The 21,496-nt window shown below is 46.1% G+C and overlaps 1 protein-coding gene across 3 annotated transcripts in view; it reads left to right on the forward strand.

Moving 5' to 3' along the window:
• Positions 1 to 21,496, forward strand: part of CD6 (CD6 molecule) — a 46,176-nt gene that overhangs the window by 15,281 nt on the left and 9,399 nt on the right. For 2 of the 3 annotated variants that reach the window (XM_036762465.1, XM_036762468.1), the window contains exons 2-6: positions 13,979 to 14,059; positions 16,402 to 16,746; positions 18,945 to 19,010; positions 20,506 to 20,664; positions 20,896 to 21,030. In XM_036762465.1, coding sequence (XP_036618360.1) covers positions 13,979 to 14,059; positions 16,402 to 16,746; positions 18,945 to 19,010; positions 20,506 to 20,664; positions 20,896 to 21,030 — 786 coding nt within the window. The remainder of the gene's footprint in view (positions 1 to 13,978; positions 14,060 to 16,401; positions 16,747 to 18,944; positions 19,011 to 20,505; positions 20,665 to 20,895; positions 21,031 to 21,496) is intronic. The other variant, XM_036762466.1, reaches the window with a different exon arrangement.

Consider the following 21,496-nt stretch of genomic DNA (forward strand, 5'->3'; position numbering starts at 1 on the left):
AGAGAGACAGAGAGAGAGACAGAAAGAGAGAGACAGAGACAGAGAGAAAGAGAGACAGAGAGAGACAGAGAGACAGAGAGAGAGACAGAGAGAGAGAGAGAGAGAAAGAGAGAGAAAGAGAGAGAAAGAGAGAGAGAGAGAGATGGTGAACATGTTGGGATGCCCCATAGTCTCAAATAGGTTGAGCTAGAGGAGACCTTAGAATACTCACCTAGGTCAACTGCCCTCCCTTGTCAGATGAGGAAATGGAGGATCAGGAAGTGATTTACCCAACATCACAAGGGTAGTGTGTGCCAGATGTGACATTTGAACTCGGGCCCTCTGACTCCAAAAAGAATTCTCTTTCAATTACATTCCAGGGCCTCCACTGTGGTTAGGCTCCATTTGAATGGGCAGGACCCTATGGAGCTAGTGGGGAGCAGGACTGACCACATTTGTGTCTGGTAGCCTGCATATCCCAGAATCCCAGAATCCCAGAATCCCGGAGCCAGAAGGAACCTCAGAGACCAGCTAGTCCCATCCTCAGGTGAACAGTCATCCCCCACACAACCTTTGTCTCTTCTGGGATGTCCTCTACTTTGAGCATTCCTGTTCCCCAGATGCTTCAGGCCCTCATTTATCTGTGAAATCCTCCTATTACAGGAGGAGCTGATAAAATCATTCCTGATAAGGCACAAGGGGCCAGTTGAGAGATCAGGACCAGTCAATAGATCACAAAAACAGATTTAATAGTAAGGCAGTGTGTGATGTAGACTGTAAGGGCTCCATGTCCGAGGAACTTGGTTCATTCCATCTCCAGTACTTGGAGATGGAATCTTTGGAATGGAGCCATCTCCCTCCTCACTCCCACCTCCTTGAGGTTTCTCTGGCTCCTTTCAAAACTCATCTCAAATACCCCCTTGTATAGGATGCCTTTCCTGGTTCCCTTTGAAATGCCTCCCCACCCCCAGAGCCTTCTCACTGAAATTACCCACACCCCTGCCCCATCTACCCTGGAGATATTTTTATATTTGCTGAGCTGTTGGAGTGTTGTCTGCTGTGAGCTGCTTGAGGGCCAGAACTGTCTTGCTTCTCTGTTGTCTCTCCAGAACTCAGCTCAGTGCCTAGTATGTAATAGGTACTTAATAAATGCTTGCTGACTGACTGACTTAAGTTTTTATGAATCACTGTTAGGATCTGTGATAATTTTCTGTTTGCAGTACAGACTATGAGCTGAGTTTTCAAGGATGTCTTAAGGTCTGTACTTGCAGCACAGGGATTTGTCCTCTGTTGGTCCAAGAATAATTGTGATTGTCCAATATGATTCTAGCCCCCAAAATATGTGGTAGGTGCTCACATTTACAGCCCACAGTGATGTGCTGAGCTCTTCCTTCCATTGGCGTTTATTGTCTGTGTCCAACACTAAGCTGGGTTCCCTAAGGTCAACCTTTCTGCAGTTTCTTCTGGCTATGACATGGATCTCAACTGCCCTCCACACTATTATCACTGTTGGTTCACAGAGGAGGGAAGGAAGGAGAGAGAGACACACAGAAAGAGAGAGAAAGAGAGACAGAGACACAGATATACAGATAGATAGATAGATAGATAGAGAGAGAGAGAGAGAGAGAGAGAGAGAGAACTGGAGGGAGAGCGAGATCAAGACTTAGAACCAGCAGGAACCAGGGACAACAGCACTGAGCCTAACCTCATTTTACAGAAAAGGAAATAGAGGCCCAAGGTGGCTGATGTAGCCACAGGCATTAAGTGACAGAACTGAGAATCAAAGGTGGTTCCTGTAACTCCAGACCTTGTCCTCCTCACATAGCCGTTGACCCCTTGATGACCATTCTTGTTTTTCACATTTATTTTTCACATTTTCCTGTTATTATGAAATAAAGTGGCACAAATTAAGAGACACAAACGTCTCAATATACAAAAAGCAGAACGCGATTGCATATGAACTCATGAACTTGTAAAGTACTATTTTATTTTTAAGTGTACATTAACTTTAACAAAGTAGTTAACAAAATGGCTTTTTATTTGTGTCCCTTTCTGACGTGATTTTTGTTTTCTTCTGCTTATTTTTTAAAAAATATTTTGCTTACGCGTTATTTATTTTTCTTTGTTTCTCTATGTTCCTTCCTTTCTCTCTCTCTCTCCCTCCCTCTCCCTCTCTTTTTTCTTTCTTTCTCTTCCTTCCTTTCTCTTTTTCTCTCTTCCTCGCTCCCTTCCTTCCTTTCTTCCTTCCTTTCTTTTTCTTCCTTTCTTTCTCTTTCTTTCTTTCATTCATTCTTTCTTTCTTTTCTCTTACCACTCATTAACTTGTTCCCTTCTTATTAACAAATAATTAACAAATTAACAAATAATCAAATTAACAAATAACATATGATCAAGCAAAACAAATCCACACATTGGTCGTGCGTGGAAATAGAGTATCTAGTGCTTTACCTGCCAAGAGGCAGGAGATATGATTCAGCATTGCTCTTCTCTGTCTCTGTCTCTGTCTCTCTCTGTCTCTCTGTCTCTCTCTCTCTCTCTCTTTCTCTCTCTCTCTCTCTCTCTCTCTCACACACACACACATCAGATTTTTCTTTTTCTCTTAAAGTAATTTAAAAATTTTGAACTTAGAAAAAAACATAAAACATTTACAACCATGCAGCAGAACACAGAGGACTGTGAATGAGGCCTTGAATCTCCATTTTGTACCGCCTGCTTTTTGAAGAATGCCCACTTCAAATTCTATATCTCACTTTCAGAAATGTCCTGCATGTTTATTCTTCTTTCTAAATTTCCTTTTGTTCTCTTCTCCACCTTTAAAAAATGTTTCAGTACCTCCCGATCGTCTCTTTTGTCGTGTTATAGCATAATAACATTTCATTCTATTTGCCGATGTTTCTTTACCGTATTATTATTTACAATAGACTTTCCTTGAAAATCTACCCTACTTTTGGGGAGGGGTGTGCGTGTGCGTGCTCACATGTGCGCATAAGAGGTGCACCTTGCGTGTACGTGCGTGTTCGTGTGTGTGTGTGCGTGTGTGTGTATGTGTGTGTGTCTGGGTGAAGCTCATTGTGCACACTGCCCACCACACTATGAGGCAGACAGCATAAATCAGGGGATCTGCCCCTGGGTCCAAGGGGAACCATAGCCACCCTGTCTGGCTGCCAGAAATTCCATCTGGGAATTAAAACCAGTCCCCCAACCCCAGCCTAGCACACATCTACTCCCTCCCACCACCACCACCACCACCACCACCCGCCCCGGGCCCCTGACCGAGCCTCATCACCTCTCTGGAATGAGAGCCTGGTGTTCTCATCATCAACATTCCTGGAACTTCTAGAAATAACATCTTAGGACATATCATATTCAACCCAGCAGAGGCTGGGCCCTCAGCTCATTCTTTTAAAAGTTAAATAAAATTTTATTGATATCTTTTGTTTTTATAGCAACCAAATTCTCTCTAGTCTCCCTCCTCTCAGCAACCCTCAGAATGAAGTTTTTTAATTAAAAAATGAAATAGAATCAATAGAATCATTTTAAAAAATCTGACAACATATTCAATTAAGAAGCATCTTCCCGTATCTTGTTTGGGGGCCAGGCTTTCAAGGAGCAATTATTAAGCGCCTACTATGTAACAGGCACTGTGCCAAACCCCGGGGCTATAGAGGCAAAAGTGAAAACACTCGCTGAGCTCCCTCGAGGAGATAAACCTACTAAAGGGATGAGCTGTGCATGTGCTACAAAGTAACACCAAATAATTTCAGGCGTCAGAAAGAGCCCCAGGGAGGCTCAAGAAAGGCCTTGGGTCAGAAGATGCACCTGAGATGGGGATTCTAAGAGGCCCAGGAGTGGAGAGAGCAAAGCCAGGCGCCGGAGCGCTTTATGTAGAGGCAGCTAGAAAGCACAGTGGGCAGAGCACTGGGCCTGGAACCAAGGAGACTGGAGTTCAAACGTGACCTCAGACACTCACTAGCTGTGTGACCCTGGATAAGTCACGTCACCTCTGTCTACCTCAGTTTCCCCAACTGTAAAATAGGGATGACGGTACATATCTCCATGCAGATCAAATGAGGTAATATTTACAACGTGCTTAGCACCTAATAGGTGCTTATTTCCTTCTTCCCCTTCCATTTGGGGAACTGAAGAGAGACTTGTGAAGGGGAATTATATGAAATAAGATGGGAAAGTTGGGTGCAAGTCAGCGGGGCAGGGAGGAAATGTGGGATATGAAGCCAAGGATTTCGCATTTTTAAAATATTTTTTTCTTTTTATTAATTAATTATTTTTTAGTTTTCAACATTAACTTCCGCTAGATTTTGAGTTTTAAATTTTCTCCCTATCTCTCCCTTCTCCCCACCCCAAGACGGCGTGCATTCTGATTACCCCTTTCCCCAATCTGCCCTCCCTTCTAGCACCCTACCTTCCTTCTCTTATCCCCTTCCCTTCTATTTTCCTGTAGGGCAAGACAGATTTCTATACCCCATTGCCTGTATATCTTATTTCCCAGTTGCATGTAAAAACTATTTTTACCATCCTTTTTTTTTTTAAACTTTGAGTTCCACATTCTCTCCCTTCTTCTCTCCCCACCCACCCTCATTGAGAAGGCAAGCAGTTCGACATAGGTTATACAAGTGTAGTCATGCAAAACACTTCCATAATAGTCATGTGGTGAAAGACTATATTTCCCTCCATCCTATTCTGCTTCCCATTCATTCTATTCTCCCCTTTGACCCTGCCCCTCCTCAAAAGTTTACCTGATTACCCCCTCTCCCATTTGCCCTCCCTTCTATTATCCCCACCCCATCCTCTTCTTCCCTACTTTCCTATAGGGTAAGATAGAGTTCCATAAAGGATTTTGCATTTTATTGTTTACCACTTATATGACCTTGAGGAATCCACTTCCCTGCTATGAGCCTCAGTTTTCCTATCAGTAAAATAAGGAGGAGGGGGAGACTAGTTGCTTTCTCTGTCTCATCACCTCTAAACCTGATGGTACCATAATCTATTAGGATGACACAACACATACACCAATAGCTATGATGTAAGGAAGAGGGAGATTTATGCACAGGCAGGGACCAGGCAAAGAGCTAGGAGGAATCCAAGGAAAGGAGAGGTCCTTGTCTCTTATGGGGAGGTGGAGACTGAGGAAAGGCTGCATTGAGGAAGTGAGTTGGGCCTTGAAGGGAGTTAGGGGTTCATAGGCCTTGGAGGGCCATCCACTCCACGCCCTTCATTTTATAGATGAGGAAACAGAGGGAAATTGAGTGACTCACCTGACTCATACAACTGCTAACTGTCTGAGGCAGAATTGGAACTCAGGTTTAACCTACTCCAAGACCAACATTCTACCCACTTGGGCAGGTGATGGCCCAGGGAGTAGAGTACCCATTCCCAACATGGGAGACTGCAGGAGCAAAGCCCCTCTGGAAGAAGAAAAGGGATTTTCAGAAAAAGGATAGGTGGCCATCATCTGAGAAGATTTAAGCACTATCCTTCCTGGGGGCTGGGGGATGGGCAAGACAACCCCTTGAGGTCCTACCTTCTTCTTACTAGACTTTCATCACTCCCGCTGTGGAGTCAAAGTAAGTAGGAGCCAACCAGGTGAATACAATAAGAACAATAATAATAACAGATGCTTCATGCTTTCTTCAGTGGGTTCGATTTCCTGAATTGCTCCCCACCCCTCTTTTTTCCTCTTGGTTATAACATCCTCTGAGATATATTGGGAAATGAGGGTGATGTAAAGACAAATCACATCACTAAGAAGTCAACCAAAGGCAGAATAAACTCCTAAGCCTGTCATCCCAAGCCCTGCCCATTTGGGTGCCAAGGTCTCCTCTAGCCTCAGTTTGCCCTCCTCTGCTTCCTGTGCCCTTCATGCCAGCCAGAGCAGTTTGCTTCCCATCCTGTTCCCTTCTCATCCTGCCCTCCCCCCTCACCATGTCTTTGTTCCATTGTCCCTAGTGAAGGAAATGACTTCCCCATCATCACATGGTGGGTGAGTTCAACACTTACTAAGCACCTACTATGTGCTACATATACCAAGATGAAGTTGAGGAAGCACACCATCACGATAGAATCCTGGATTTGGAGTCAAGAAGACTTCAGCTCAAACCCACATCTCGCACTTATAGACTTTGAACTTGTCTTACTTCTCTCAGAACCAATTTCTACATCATAAAATGGAGCTAGCACTTCCTGGAACCCCCATTCTCCTAGGGCTTGGGAGCATCTCAAACGAGATAATATATGTAAAGTTATTTGCGAATCTTAAAACACTCTAGAAATGTTAGCTATTATTATCCTAGCATTTTGCAACACATTCTAAAAAATGTCAATGAATTCATGACTAACTTGATTGGCTTATGGAACTGGAAGGGATGTTAAAGATTTCCCTGATTTATCAAAAGTCAGTGGCCCTGGTTTATATCTTGGTTGACAAACTGGGCACCAGGACTCAAAGGTCTCCTTGGGCTCCCCAAGTGGTGGGATAGGAAACTTAGCACTTCCCTTTCCTACTTCGAGAGTCTAACAAACTCTTATTCCTTCCTGCATCTAAAATATTTTGAGCCTAAGAAGTGTAGAGATTTCTTGTCACAGTGGTATTAAAACTGGAAGAACAGAGACTCATTTGGCCACCTTTGGTACAGCCGCCTGAGTGGAGGAGCCATGAACTGGCCATCTGCTGAACCGTGCCCTTTGGAGCCATCTGGCTCTTTGGGTCCAGATTGGGAAAAGGAGGTGCATGACTACCTTCACCAAAACCCTCAGGATGCATGGGCATTGTTAGGAGCCATCATCATCCCCATCATCACTAGCAGTGGGAAGGACAGAAACAGCCCTGCCTTCATGAGCCAAGATTCATATTGGAGCAGTTGGAGAGTCAGAACATCTCAGAGCTGAGGGGAGGGGAGGGAACATAAGGACCAGAATGTGGTTTGGTAAAGCTCGAGGAGAAGGAATCCTAAGAACACAGAACAGAGAATGTCAGAGATGGCATGGAGCTTAGGGCACCCAACATAGAATGGAAAGAAGTTTAGAACAAAGAATATCAGATTTGGAGGAACTTTAAAGCATAGAAGGCTGGAGCTAGGAGACACCTGAGAAGAGAGAATGTCAGAGTTGGCAGCGAGCTTAGAACACAGTATTTAATATGCTAGAACTGGGAGGGAACTTGCAACATAGAATGTCAGAACTGGGAGACCCTTAGAACGGAGAACATTAGAACAGATAACAGAGAATGTGAGACCTGGGAAGGACATTAGAACATAGAAATTCAGAGTTGGAAGGAATCTTAGAACATATAATATTAGAACTGGATGGTGGAGCTTTGGGCACAGAATGTCAGCACTGAGAGGGACCTTCAAATATAGAATGTGAAAGCTGGGAGAGACCTGAGAACATGGGATTCCTGGGCAGGAAAGGACATGGACGAGAATGTAGAGCTAGAAGGCGGGGCTTAGAAGATCGAGCACAGAATGCCATTCCTAATAGGAACCCTAGAATGCAACAGTGCAGTACAAGTGGGAAAGAAGGCTGCACTTGGAGTCAGGAGGACCTGAGCTCAAATTCAGCCTCTAGCACTTACTGTAGTTGCGTAACCACAGGCAAGTCAGTTAAGCTCTTGTTGTCACAACTTCTTCACCTGTAAAATGGGCATAAGAATAATAATATGTCCCAGGCTTGTTATGAAGATCAAACGAAATCATTTCTGTAACACATCTTGTAAACCTTAAAGTGTTGTTGCTGTTGTTAACTACTATTCTCTCAGAGCACAGAAAGTCAGAACTAGGAAGGACCTGAGAGATCGTTTAGTCAGGCTAGCTCATTTCACAGAATGAAAAACTGAGGCTCAAAGAAAGGAAATTACTTTTCCAAGTTCAAAAGGGGAATTAGTGGCATGGCCAGGACCAGAACCCAGGGCTGATCTGGGGCTCTTTCCAATGCCGTCCACCGTAAGTGCTTCTCATTGAGTCATTTTTCAGTTCTATCTGACTTTTTGTGACACATTCAGGATTTTCTTGGCAAAGATACTGGAGTGGTTTGCCATTTCCTCCTCCAGCTCATTTTTACAGGTGAGGAAACTGAGGAAAACTGGGTTAAGTGACTTGCCCAGGGTTGCTAGCAGATGCTAACCACCGATATTCAGAATCACTGGACCTGTAAGGAGGACAGACTTGTCCACATTCTCTCCTAGCTCCCTTGGGGTGAGCTGCACCCCTTTGCAGGCTGGCTCGGGCGAGGCAGGGAGGATGAACATGGAGCAGAGGCACACTCACTAGCCTCCTCAGGGCTCCAACTCAGACCTCAGCAGTAAGATCTGTAACCAGCTTCATTTTCCCATTGGACTCAATTAAATGCTTTTTAAGGACCTCCCATGGGGAAGAGATGCACAGATATGTGTGGCACATTTGTACCAAATGCCGTACACCCACATCCTTCTTTAACCAAACAGGATTTTTTTTTCAGGAAACCACAAATGCAAATTTGTCGTGTGACCTTGGGCGAGTCCCTTTCCCTCTCTGGGTCCCAATTTGCATCTCCCACCATTTACTCCTCATTCTGCTCTCTAGGCTCCAAAATGAACCAGCTGCCTCTTCCATACTTGTAGATTGCTATCCTCCCACCCCACCCTCACCCTTAGTCTTCCCCTAGCTAAACATGGCCAGTTCTTTCAACTGATTCTCATACAGCATGATCTCAAGGCCCTTTACCAGCCCAGTTGTCCTCATACAGACACTCCAACTTACTAATGTTCCTCCTAAAATATAACACCTAGAACTGAGCACAGTACCCTAGGTGAGACCTGACCACAGTGGAGCACAGTGTCACCTCTTCAATCTGGGATGCTTGGATGCCACTCTGAATGGAATCTAGGATCATATTAGCCATTACTGACTGCCATGTCACATGATTGAGTCATTGATCTTTCAGTCCCCCAACCCCCCCGGAAACTGTTGTCTAACTACACCTCCCCCATCTTATACTTGTCAAGTTGATTTTTTGAACCCGTCTATGACTATATCTCTCCCTTTGAAATTTCACCAATTCGATTTGGTCCAACACTCTAGCCTGCCAAGACCTTTTTGCAACCTGATTCTCTCATGTGATAACCATGCCCTCCAGCCTTGTGTCATCTACAAATTCAATAGCAGACCATCTGGGCCAAGTGTTCAATGGAACAGGGTCACAAATAGGTCCCTGCGGCATTCCAGTAGAGATGCCCTTCCAAGGTGACAACATAGCATCAATCACTACTCAGTGGGTTTAGTCATTCAAACCCACCTGACTATAAAGTAGTTGAACCCACCTAATTGTCTAGCCCACAATGCTCCACCTTGTCCACAGGATTAGCAAGAAAGACCCTGTCAAGTAAATGCTTTACTGAAACCTCAGTGTACTATAGCTACAGGATTGCCCGGATCACCCATTCTACTTACACTGTCATAGCAGGATTATCACACTAATCTTTTAATTACTTTCTGCCTCATCTCTCCCCATTCCAACCCATCCTCTATTCAGCTGCCAAGGTGATTTCCTTCAAACGGAGGTCTGACCATGTCACCCTCCCCTTCTCAATAAACTCCAATGGCTCCCTGTTACTTCTGGGGTGAAATACGAAGTTACATTTTTGGGCATTTAAAGCTCTTTGTAACCCTTCCTACCTTTCTAGTATTCTTTATACTGTATTCCCTGCATTTCTTTTCCACTCCAGCTCCATAGGTCTATGTGCTGGTCCTCACACATGGCGTGGCCTTCAGAGACTCCTTCCCTGCCTTTACTGGCTCTCCTCCATCATTTTTGGCATTTTTTCCTTTCTCACATCTGCCCCTCCGTTTCCCTGGCTTCCCTCAAGTCTCAGCTCAAACACCACCTTTGGGGATGCGGGGGACAGGAGGGGGCTTTTCTGGTCTCTCTCCCACCCCCACTGGTGCCTTCCCTCTGAGGTTACTTCTGCTCTTCTCTGCATGTAACTTGTACATACAGAGTTCTTCGTATGTTGACTCCTTCATTAGACTGTGAGCTGCTTGAAGGCAGCTTGAAGTGTATTGACAACACTTTGTACGGTGTCTGGCACATGTCGTGGTTATTTAGTCATTTCAGTATGTCTGACTCTTTATGACCCCTTTTGGATTTGGGGGGCTAAAATGTTTTGGGGGTTAAAATTTTAAACACAAAAAAGAAAACGCATGTGATTACCAACATTGAAATACCTATCAAGATTTATAAAAACCCAAAGCACTTAATATGTAGTTGTTGACTGGCTAAATTACTGACCTATAGTTACCACATGTACCCTTACATTGATATATGTTCATAGTCACCACAAACATTCACACACAATATTTCATACACACACGCTCACCACATATATGTACTATGATTCATATACACCAATATACATACATACATTTACATACCTATCCATAATACACAAACACATAATACAAATACACAAACATATACACATATTAGTACTCACTGACACACATGTATATAGAGACACACAAAAAACACATGCATGTACATGGGTCACACACATATATACTACGTACATACACATATGCGTACACTGTAGTGAGGCATCCTGCCCCTCATCTTGTTAGGACCAGAAAGATGAAACACCACCTGGGTGCAGAGGGGCTGGTTGCTGTGGGAACCAGGATTCTGAGGCTCAGAAAGTGGAGCAATCTGAATTCTCTCTCTGAATATCATATTAGTAACAGAGAGCTCTGTGCTCAGAATCCTGAGTTCATTTTGCCTTCGGGAGGTCAGCTGGCCAACCCAGGATTCTACTTGGGCTGGCAATTAGACTTGCAATGGTTTTTTCTCGGGTTGATGCGGTGGCCCCCAGGGTATCTATATGAGAAAGTTTCTCTCTCTCTCTCTCTCTCTCTCTCTCTCTCTCTCTCTCTCTCTCTCTCTGTGTGTGTGTGTGTGTGTGTGTACGTATGCATTAATGTGTGTTAAGTGGTGATGTTTCTTGATGGTGTGTGTGAAGTCTTGGGAGGGTTATGTGGGTGTTTGCGTTAATGTGAGTCAGTGCCGTGTGTGGGAAGAATCATTGTGGTGGGGGTGAGGTGAAGTCTGGGGTGGGGGACTGTGTGTATATGCATAAATGTGCTTAAATGTTAACAAAAGTGGCGTGTGGAGAGAGTGAGGGGGTGGTATAGCAATCCTTAGCTGTGAGAGTTATTCTCTCTTCTTGCTTCCGTAAACCCAAGCACATAGTCCGCCCAGCCAGGGACCAAATCATCTTTCTCTCTGCTTCCCGTGGTCTTCCAAGTATCCAAGCTGGGTGGGGAGAAGGGTTTAGCTGGGCAATCTTAGAACCGTTGACATAAATTTAGAGTTGAAAGAAACCTGAAGAAAGTGCAGCTATCAAATGGATTGCTGAGGCACAGAGAGGGCATAGAGCCACAGATTAGAGTTCGAAGAGACTGTGATATGGAGGTCACGGGCCCTTTGGCAGTCTGGTGAAGCATTATGGACCCCTTCTCAGAAAAAAAAAAAAGGTTTTTAAAGGCTTGAAACAAAATACACAGGATTACCAATATTGAAATAATTTTTAAAAAGAAACAAATTCACAGACCCCAGGTTAAGAATGCTGGCCCCCATGCTATCAAGTGCAAACCTTCCATTTTTATAGATGAGAAACCCAAGGCACAAAGAGGTTGTAAGATTCTAGGATTATCAAATGAGATAATATTTGTAAAAGGCTTAGCACAGTGCCTGGAAATACGTGCTTAAGAAATGCTTGTTCCCTTCCCCTTCTTAGGATCATAGATTTAGAGCTGGAAGGGACCTTAGAAGCAATCCCTCTTTTTACAGATGAGGAAACTGAGGCAGGGAGGGGTTTAGTGACTTGCCCAGGGGGGACAGTTTTATTAAGCATTTAAGGTAAGATTTGAAGACACTTTCTTGACTCGCAGTCCAGTATCCCATCCACTCTGCCAGTCAGAAACTAGCTAGCCCAATGTGACTGTGAGCAAGAATCTCCCTTTAAAAAAGAGTGGTTAGGGGTCATCCAGCCTTCCCTTGAAGATCCCTGATGAGGCAGACCCCCGCCCCCAATCCAAGGCAGCCCACTCTACTTTCAGAAAACAGGAATGATTAGGATATTTTCCCTTATACAGTCTCCATCGGCCTCTGTGCCATCCTCGCAACTGGTTCTGGTTCTGCCCTAGGGCGCTGGAATAAAGCTAATCCCTTTTCCTATTCAGAGTCCTCCAGGGACTAGAGAGACCAAAACTGTCTCTCATGTTTCCCCAGGGCCTTCTTTCCTCCAGACTATACATTCCTGGTTTCTCCAACAGGATTTCAAGTCCTTTCACTATCCTGGTCCCACTTTCAGATGTTCTCCAGCTTCCAGAACTTAGCACCCTGTTTGACACATAGTAGGTGCTTAATAAATGTTTCTTGATTTCTCAGTGTCCTCCATAGAATGTGGCACCCAGAAATCAGCCCAATACTCCAGATGTTTCGTTGGCAGGAAAAGACAACTGAATGATCACATCTCCAAGCTAGGCCTCTCTTAAGGCAAAGAAACTTTAGTGTTTTTTGGAGTTTGGTGGGGTGAGGGCTGGCGGGGTGGGGGTGGGGCACTGTAGTATCATGGTGCTAACTCATTGAATTTTGCAGTCCGCTAAGATTCCCAGATCTTTTTCACCGGCAGGGCTGCCTTGCCTCAGCTTTCCCATCTTGTACTTAACAGCTAATCTTTTTGAACTCACATAAGACTTTGCATTCATCCCTATTCAGTTTGGTCTTATTTGATTTAATCAGCTGTCCTAGCCCACTCAGACCTTTTGGGAGCTTGACCGTTATCCAGAGCATTAGCTAAGTAAGATCCCCAGCTTTGTGTAATCTGCAAATTCTATAAGCTTGCCATCTATGCCCTGATCCCTATCATAGACAAAAAAATTAAATAGCACAAGGCCAAGAGGAAAGCGCTGAAGCACTCCCCTGCAGACCCCCTCCCAGGCCGACACTCTTTTGGGTCCAGCCAATTGTGATACTGTGGAAAGAACCCTTTTTCCGGGGACAGAGGACCAGGGTTCAAACCTCACCTTAGATATTTACTGGCTGCAGGACCGTGGGAAAGTCACTTAACAACTCTGTGCCTCAGTTTCCTCCTTTGAAAAATGAAAGGGTTAGACTTGATAACCTCTAAGGTCCCTTTTGGTCCTGAGTCCATGCTTGGATGATTCTATGCTGTTTCTGGGTCTCAGCTTCCGTATCTGCAAAACAAGAAGATTGGACTAGATATAGTCCAAGGTCTCTCCCAGCTCTAGAGTCTGTGAACCAGCTCTGACATGGCCAAATTGTAATGTATCTAGGCCAGAGCTGTCCAAAATGTGGCTCGAGGGCCACATGGGGCCCGCCGTTCAATTTATGCAGCCCGCCCACAAGAATAGAAATGTACATAAATGCTTTAGTAAAGGAAGCGGAGCTACCGCAGAGCTCTCACTAAAATGGCAAATCAAAATATATTGTCTACGGTTTCAATAAAAACCTAAGGTTAGACAGCCCTGATCTAGGCCATTACTTCAGTCACATCCCCAGGAACAGCATGAGTGACTCCATCCAATGGCTCCATCCTTACTCTGTGCTTATACCAGGAAGCCTCCCCACTTCTTCATGTGTGTGTGTAGACCTCCTTCCCCAGGAGCCCCCAGAGGGCTTCCCTTCATACACTTAGGGTTCTTCATTTTCTTTGGACCATGAAGAATGAAATTCTTGCGAGTAAGGGCCCCTTCTGTATTTTCTATGCCTTTGTCTCTGATCCATTGGTCAGGATGAAGCTAATGGATGGGGATTTGAAAGGGTCAGTATTCCTCTTTCAGTTTTTAATCTGCATCCATTCAGAGAGCTCTCTCCAGTTTCCTCTGAAACTCCACTTTGTCGCTTCTGGTGGCACAATAACATCCCATTACATTCATATATCATAATTTGCTCTTCTTCACTTACCTTTCTCAGCTTCTGTGTTTGTTTTCAGGTCAGACCACCATGACCCTTCCTACCTTGTCTGAAAAACTGGACGATGTCCACAGCATGGGAAACTTGACATCAGATATTGGTGAGAGCCCTGGCCAATGGAGTGGGGGAGGGCCACAGGGCTGGCCTCACATGTAGGTGAAGTAGGTGGCTGCCTTTGGGATGACTCGAGGAGCACGGAGAAGACTTCCCACTCTTAGATGGTTCCCTCCACCAATCTGTCCCAGTGTCTGAAGAGCCACCATTAGAGATCTAATGAACCCTTGGAGTCTGAGCCTTCTGTAAAAGTGCTTTCCATCTTAGAGCAGACATCAGGAAGGGGCTGAAAGGGAGTTGGAAGCTGCTGAAGACCAGCTCTGCCTACTTCATCAGTGCTGCAGGGCAGACAGGGATTGGAGTGTGTGGAAAGCTACTTCCTAGCCAGAAAACAAATACAGGAAAGTGGGGAGACCCAGGCCTGGCAGGTGGTTGTCATCTCCGACAAGTCCGTATCCTGCCCCTCCCCGGGGGTCGCCATTGGAGAAGTGGCCATTTATGGCTGGTTTGGTGGTTGTTGGAGGGGCAGAGGAGCCCCATCTCTGTGACATTTTAGTTCAGGAGGCAGGAAACGATGTGGGTGGGAGATTATACATCTTTTCACCCATTCCTTCAGGGATGGCTTGAGGGCCAAGGGGAGCTTCTCAACCAGCTCATCTGGAAGGGCTTATACATGATGGTCTAGCGAGCATCCCAAGCATCACTCTGTGAGGGCATCTTTGGAGAGGAAGACATTGGTCTCGACCCTTCATGTCTCAGTATCGGACCCACCACTCCTTATTCTTCCCTCAACAGGCCTTTCTTAGCTCAATGTCTCCCACTTCATCCCCCTATGTGTCAGCTGTTTATGAATTTTCTACAGAATCACAAAACTGGAGACCCCATTGTAATGGGCATGTGACCAACCCTTCAATTTTACAGATGGGGAAACTGAGTCACTGAGTTAGGAAAAGGGACTTGACTAAGGTTACATAACTGATCCAAGAATCCCAGAATATCAGAATTGGAAGGGACCTCGGAGGCAGCCTGTTTAACCTGCACCTGAGTAGAGGTCCCCTCTTTGCCTTCCCTGACACATGGTTTTCCAGCCTCTGCTCAAAGAAATCCCATTGATGGAGAGCCTACGGGACATGTTCCACATTGAGACCATTCTAATTGTTGGGAAAGGTTTTCTTATATGAAGCCAAGATCTATCCCTTTGTGACCTCTACCCATTCTCCAATAGATAATAAACATTTATTAAGTGCCAAGCCCTGTGCTAAGCACTGGAGGTACAAATAGGAAAAAAGAAAGACAGTCTTTGCCCTCAGGGAGCTTACAACCTAGCAGGAGAAGACAATACACAGAAACATACTCCTGGATGTGCCATCTGAGGCCAGCCGGGACAAGTCAGATCCCTCCGCCACGCATCATCTTCTCAAAAACTTCAAAAAAGTGATCGTGTTCTCCTAAATCTTCTCCTCTCCAGGCTAAGCACTCCCACTTCCTTCACCCAATCCTCCAGTGACCTGGTCTCAAGGCTTCCCATCTTGGATCCCATCTGAATGTCCCTGTTTGTCAATCCCCTTCTCAAGATAGGGTATCTAGAATAAAACGCACCATCCTTCCAGATTTAGTCTGAGCAGGAGGGAGTCCAGCAAGACTGTTACATCACAGTCTCTGGAGGTAGGCATGCCTCCTAAGGTATCACTAGCTTTTTTTGGCTGCCATATTTTCAGCTTGCAATCCACTTAAACCCTTGGATCTTTTTCAGACAACCTAAGTTTTTAAATTTATTTTTTTTTCAATCAAAAAATCTGCTTTTTCTTCTTCCTCAACTGATGAAAGGAAAGGGAGAAAAATAAAACCTTAGTAACAAATATGCAAACTATATTCCCTTATTGACCATGTCCAAAAAATATGTGGCTCATGTTGCACCCAGAGTCCCTCACCATTCTGCCAGGAGGTGGAGAGCATGCTTCACCCTCAGTTCTGGGAGTGGTCATTGTGTCGAGAAGAGTTTAGATGACCCAATGTCAAGCTCTCCTGGATTTATTCAGTTCATAGGATTACAGGACCATAGATTTAGAGCTGGAAGTCACCTTTAGGGTTATCAAAACCAACCACGTCAGTTTACGAATGGGAAAATGAGACCAAGACAGGAGAAGTTCAAAGTCACACAGGTAGTGAAAGGGCTGGAAATTGAACCCAGGTGCTCAGATTCCAAATCCAGCATTCCTGGCACTGTATGAAGACCAGTGCCTTGACTATGAAGTCATGCTGTCCTTTAGATCCCAGACCACGAGAGGGTCCCGAGCCTTGACCCTCTCCCCATCCCCCACCCATTGGGCTGTCAGGAGTCTACACTTAGATCAATCACTCAAATGCCCCATGCACTGCTCCTTCCAGGAAAGAAGACTGTCCGTCTGGTGAATGGCACTGGCCGTTGCAGTGGGATGGTGCAGGTCAAGATTTCAGGGTCCTGGCAGCCTGTCTGTGAGGACTCCTGGAACAACAGTGCCAGCCTCTCTGTCTGCAGGGAGCTGGACTGCATGGGGACGGAGCCAACGGTATCTGCCGTGACTCCAGGCCCAGAGGGACCAGAGCACCTCCCTGTGGGGAACAAGAGTGTGGTCCTCAATGACACGTGGGGCTCCCCTCTGCCTGTGGTCTGTCACCAGGGGAATTGGCAGAGCTGCCAGGTACAGTCCAATGTGTGCAACAGCAGCAGGCCAGCCAAGATCAACTGTACAGGTGAGAGAGGACGCTCCCCTCAGTGCCACCATCCTGACTGGGCACGTCTCTCCCAAGATGGAAGAGCTTTTGGGGCTCCCGTAACCCATATTTTTGCTCCCTCTGTATCAAACCTTGGGAATCTACTCAGGAGGGGCTCAACAAGGAAGGGGAGCAGATGGGAGGGGAGGGGGGAGGGAAGGGGAAGGGAGGAGGGAAGGGGAAGAAAGAAGGAGAAGGGAAGGGAGGAGGTGAGGAAAGGAAGGGGGAAGGCAGAGGAAGAGAGGAGGGAAGTTAGGAGAGGGGAGGGGAGCAAAGAGGAGAGGAGGGAAGGAGAATTCAAAAGAGAAGAGAGAGTGGAGATGTACTTCATTCACCAGAACTCTTCACAGACGGGAATTATCTCCAGTAAATGAATAATCACGTGTTCTCTCTCACTAGCTCTTTCCTCTCTAACTTTCCATTTCTTTCTCTACTTCCCAGCGCTCCCAATCGCTTCCGTCTCCACATCTGCGTCTCCCTTTCTGTCTGTCTCCTCTGCGCTAATTGCTCCAATTCCCCAACTCTTATTCGATCTTCAGGTACCTTCCATTATATCTGCCTCTCTATTTCTGCCTCTCCCTGCTGACCACAGTCTTGGTCATGTATCTCTCTTCTATCTTTTTCTCTTCCTTCCTTCCTTCCTTCCTTCCTTCCTTCCTTCCTTCCTTCCTTCCTTCCTTTCTTTCTTTTCTTTCTTTCTTTCCTCTTTCCCTCCTCTCCTTCCTTCCTTCCTTCCATCTGTCTGTCTGTCTTTTCTTCCTTCCTTCCTTCCTTTCTTCCATCTGTCTGTCTTTCCTTCCTTCTTTCCTCCCTTCTTTTTGTCTGTCTATCTGTCTGAACTTCCTTCCTCCCCTCCCCTTCTCTTCCCTTCCCTTCCCTTCCCTTCCCTTCCCTTCCCTTCCCTTCCCTTCTCTTCCCTTCCTTTCCCTTCCTCTATACCTTCCTTCCCATCCTCTCTCTTTCCCTTGTCTCCCTCCTCTTCCAAAAGTCTATGCCGTTCGGCTGGTGGATGGAGGTGATCATTGTGCAGGTTGGGTAGAGCTGATGGACAAAGGCTCCTGGGGTACTGTATGTGATGATGCCTGGGACCTGGAGGATGCTAATGTTGTGTGCAAGCAGCTGGGCTGTGGTAGGGCTATCGCTGCCCTGGAGGGCTCATTCTTCCAGAAGGGCAAAGGGCCCATCCACTTGGATGAGGTGAACTGCTCTGGGAGTGAGCTCTCCTTGTGGGAGTGCCCTGCCCAGAGAAACCATGACTGTGGTCACAAGGAGGATACCAGCGTGGTTTGCTCAGGCCTGTCCTGCTGCCCGTCTGTCTGTCTGTTGTAACCTCAGATCCCTCTGATGCTGTGATGCCATTATCTTCATCTGTTGGGTGCATTTAAATTCATCTCAATTCAACAAACAGGAGCTACTAGGTGTAAGACACTATGCTAAGCTTTGGGGATACAAAGAGAGAAAAGAAACAGTGCCTGCCCTCAAGAAGCTTACACTCCATAGCGACAATCACATGTGCACACAGAAGTTCATACAAAATAAATCCCAGGTGATTTGGGGGGGAGAGAAGTGCCAGCATCAGGAACATCAGCTGGGATCTCCATGGCTTGGGCACTGGGGGCAGAACTGCAACATTTAAGCGGCCCTTGGTTCCTTGGCCAGCACCCTTCTGCTGATGCAGACAGGGAGCCTTCAGTGACCTAGCAGACCACTTCAGAGTGTTGCTGGGGTGGGAAATTCATTCTTCAGCACTTTACCTGCTGAGGAGCCACTCACAACTTTGGCTGGCCCTCAGGGGATGGAATATGGGCCCTGTGTTCTCTTCACTGGAGTACCTGGCATGCCCTTGTACCCCAGCTTCATTCCACCTCCTCCTAGTGTCAAAGGCATTGACAGCAGGTATAGAATCACTGCCACCATCACCACTTAGCCATCCCTTAGTAGCAGTGGGAATGGGCAGGAAGGAGGGGGATAGTCCAACTACCCCTTCTATAGAACTGCTCCTACAGTCCCGGCTCCTAAGACCACATGCCAGTCCTAGCCCTGCAGTCTCTTCATCCCCTCTGCACCGTACCCTATGCCTATGCCCTATTTCCCAGCTCCTTGTTGTCTGTCTCCTCCCCCTCCAAGGGCCCCAGTTTGGTTGACTTGAATGCTCTTTCTTTGGTCCTCTCTGCCAGACTTTCTGAGTTCCAATATGTCACTGATTTCCAAGACGACCTCAAGACCTCAGTTACCCACAACTGGTGAGTCTTCCAAGAAAGGAGCTCCAATCTCCCAGGGCTGGCTGGGGGTGGAGGGGAGGCATGCGGCCTCTCTCAGGGACACTTTCCGGGTACTTCAGTGGCTAGCCGAGGGTAGCTTGTTTATTCTAGACCCACAGTGCATCTCCCAATTCCTAACGACACCTTCCACTGCAACTCTCCCCAGACATTTCATTCTATTCATTTCAGTTATACAAAGAGATCCCCCCGTGGAAGGTAGTGAGCAGTTCATTTTGTACTCATCACAGGACAGAACAAAGGACTTTTGCAACTAGAAGGATTTAGGTTAGATAAGCTGAGGGATATTCTGCCTACAAAAGTGATAATACTCTCCTAGACAGAGCCCCAGGAGAAGAGAAGGAATCTTGGGAAGATTTTAAAGGTGAATATAATGATAACACAGTTTATATTGTACGAAGCTCTTTTTTTCTTACCTCACGACTCTGTGGGGTAGGGACAGTCCCATCCCTCAAGGTCTCTAGGCAGAGGCTTAATGAATTTGTTGTCTAGGTGGCCCAATGGATAGAGCACTGGCCCTTGAGTCAAGAGGACCTGAGTTCAAATCCAGCCTCAGATACTTACTAGCTATGTGACCCTGGACAAGTCACTTAACCCTGATTGCCTCCTTAAAAAAAGTTATATAGAAGATTCCTACTCAGATATAGGTTAGATTAAATGCAACATGGCATAGTGAATAGAGTGCAGCAATTGGAAATCCTACCACAGATATTTAATAGCTGTGTGACCCTAGAAGAGTCATTTAACCTATCCAAATCCACTTCCCCACCTGTAAATGTGAAAATTAGAATGAATGATCTCTCAGGTCCCTAAATCTATGATCCTATAACCTCTTCAATTCTCATACCATGTGCCTATATCACCCCCATTTTACAGATAGAGAAACCAAGGCAGAGAGCAGTACAGGGACTGCCCAGGCCAGAGTCATATGATAAATTAGTAACTTGGAGTCAGGACTCAAATCCAGGTCTCCAGACTGCAAGATCCTCTGACTCAAATCAACAAGCATTTATTAAATACCCACTACATGCCTTCGCTCACTCTCTACTACAGTGACCAAGTCTCCAGACTCCCCAGGCCACTGGTTTTCCCACAAGCAGGTACACAAGGAAACACTTTCCATGGGAGGTTTACAATGGGATAGAAATCAGATACACATCTTCAATGACATTCAACACACACTGATGAGGTGTTTACTATGTGCCAGGAAAGAGAGAAAGACCAAACTAAAACTAGTTCTGACCCCCGAAACCTCTAACCTGAAGAGGGAGCAGGCTTTACTAGGGAGGCTCAGGGAAGCCTTCATGGGGGAGGTGGCGCCTGGATTGAGCCTTGAAGGCAAATAAAGATTCTGGACTGAGGACAGAAATGGTGGCCCATTTCAGCTGGCAGTCAGCATTCCGAGGCCCTTTCCAGCTCTAAGGCCTGAGCTTCTCCATGTTCTTCTCTTCACTCACAGGGGGCCTCTTGCTTCCAGAATCCTTTGTGACGATTGGAATGCAAAAGGAGGAGTGTCGTGAGTGGCTCCTCCTCATCTTCTGCATCATCCTGGGGATTCTCCTCTTGGGGTCACTTACTGCTCTGACTTTCATATATCTGAAGGCTAAAGGAAAATATGGTAAGTGTCCTGAACACTTATAATTCCTAGGGATATGTTCTCTCAGGATGGGTATGAGCTTACCTGCTTACCCCCTGAAAGCACTGGGGAAAACTGGGTAAACTGAGGCTCTGAGAGGCAAAAGTGACTTGTCACACAGCTACTGAGGGATGGAGCTTGAGACCAGGAGCCAGGCCTTCAGACTCCTAATCCCAAACTCTTTTCACTACTTATGCGCCTCCCCACCCTCAGCACTCCCAACCATGGAAAATCATAATCAGCAGACATCCACGGCCACCCTCGGAGGGAACAATAGCTACCAGGAGGTCTCTATCACCAGCCCCAAAGAAGAAGGTAGAATTCCATCCACCTTGAAGTCGGAGGGCTGTAAGTAGATGATAGATGGTAGGCTGGAGCTTGGGGATGGGGAGGGCAGGATTCATCCCTGAGGAAGGGGCCCTTAAGCCAAAATGGCAGCCCCATCTGAAGCCAGGAGCTGGAAATGAGTGTAGAGTATTAATTTCATGACATGCAGGGGTAATCTTTTGTTTCCAGGGCTAATAATTACTGGTGCTGACTGCCTAGTGCATTTGTGCCATCACCACTAGAAAGAGAGCAGCTGATCAGCTCCCTACCAGCTCCCAATCCTCCTGGTTCCCATTCTCTACTCTTTATTCCCTTCCTTCCTGGCTTTCTCCTCTTTTGCTTTCTTCATGGTACAATGGAAAGGGCCTGGGTTCGAATCCGGCCTCTGTCACTACCTGTGAGACCTGGGGTGAGTTGTTTGGCTTCTCAGGGTCCCAGTTCCTTCATCTATAAAATGAAGATCAGGTGATTTCTAAGGTCCCTTGCA

Source organism: Trichosurus vulpecula, chromosome 6 (genome assembly GCF_011100635.1).
Source record: "Trichosurus vulpecula isolate mTriVul1 chromosome 6, mTriVul1.pri, whole genome shotgun sequence".
Classification (NCBI taxonomy): Eukaryota; Metazoa; Chordata; class Mammalia; order Diprotodontia; family Phalangeridae; genus Trichosurus; species Trichosurus vulpecula.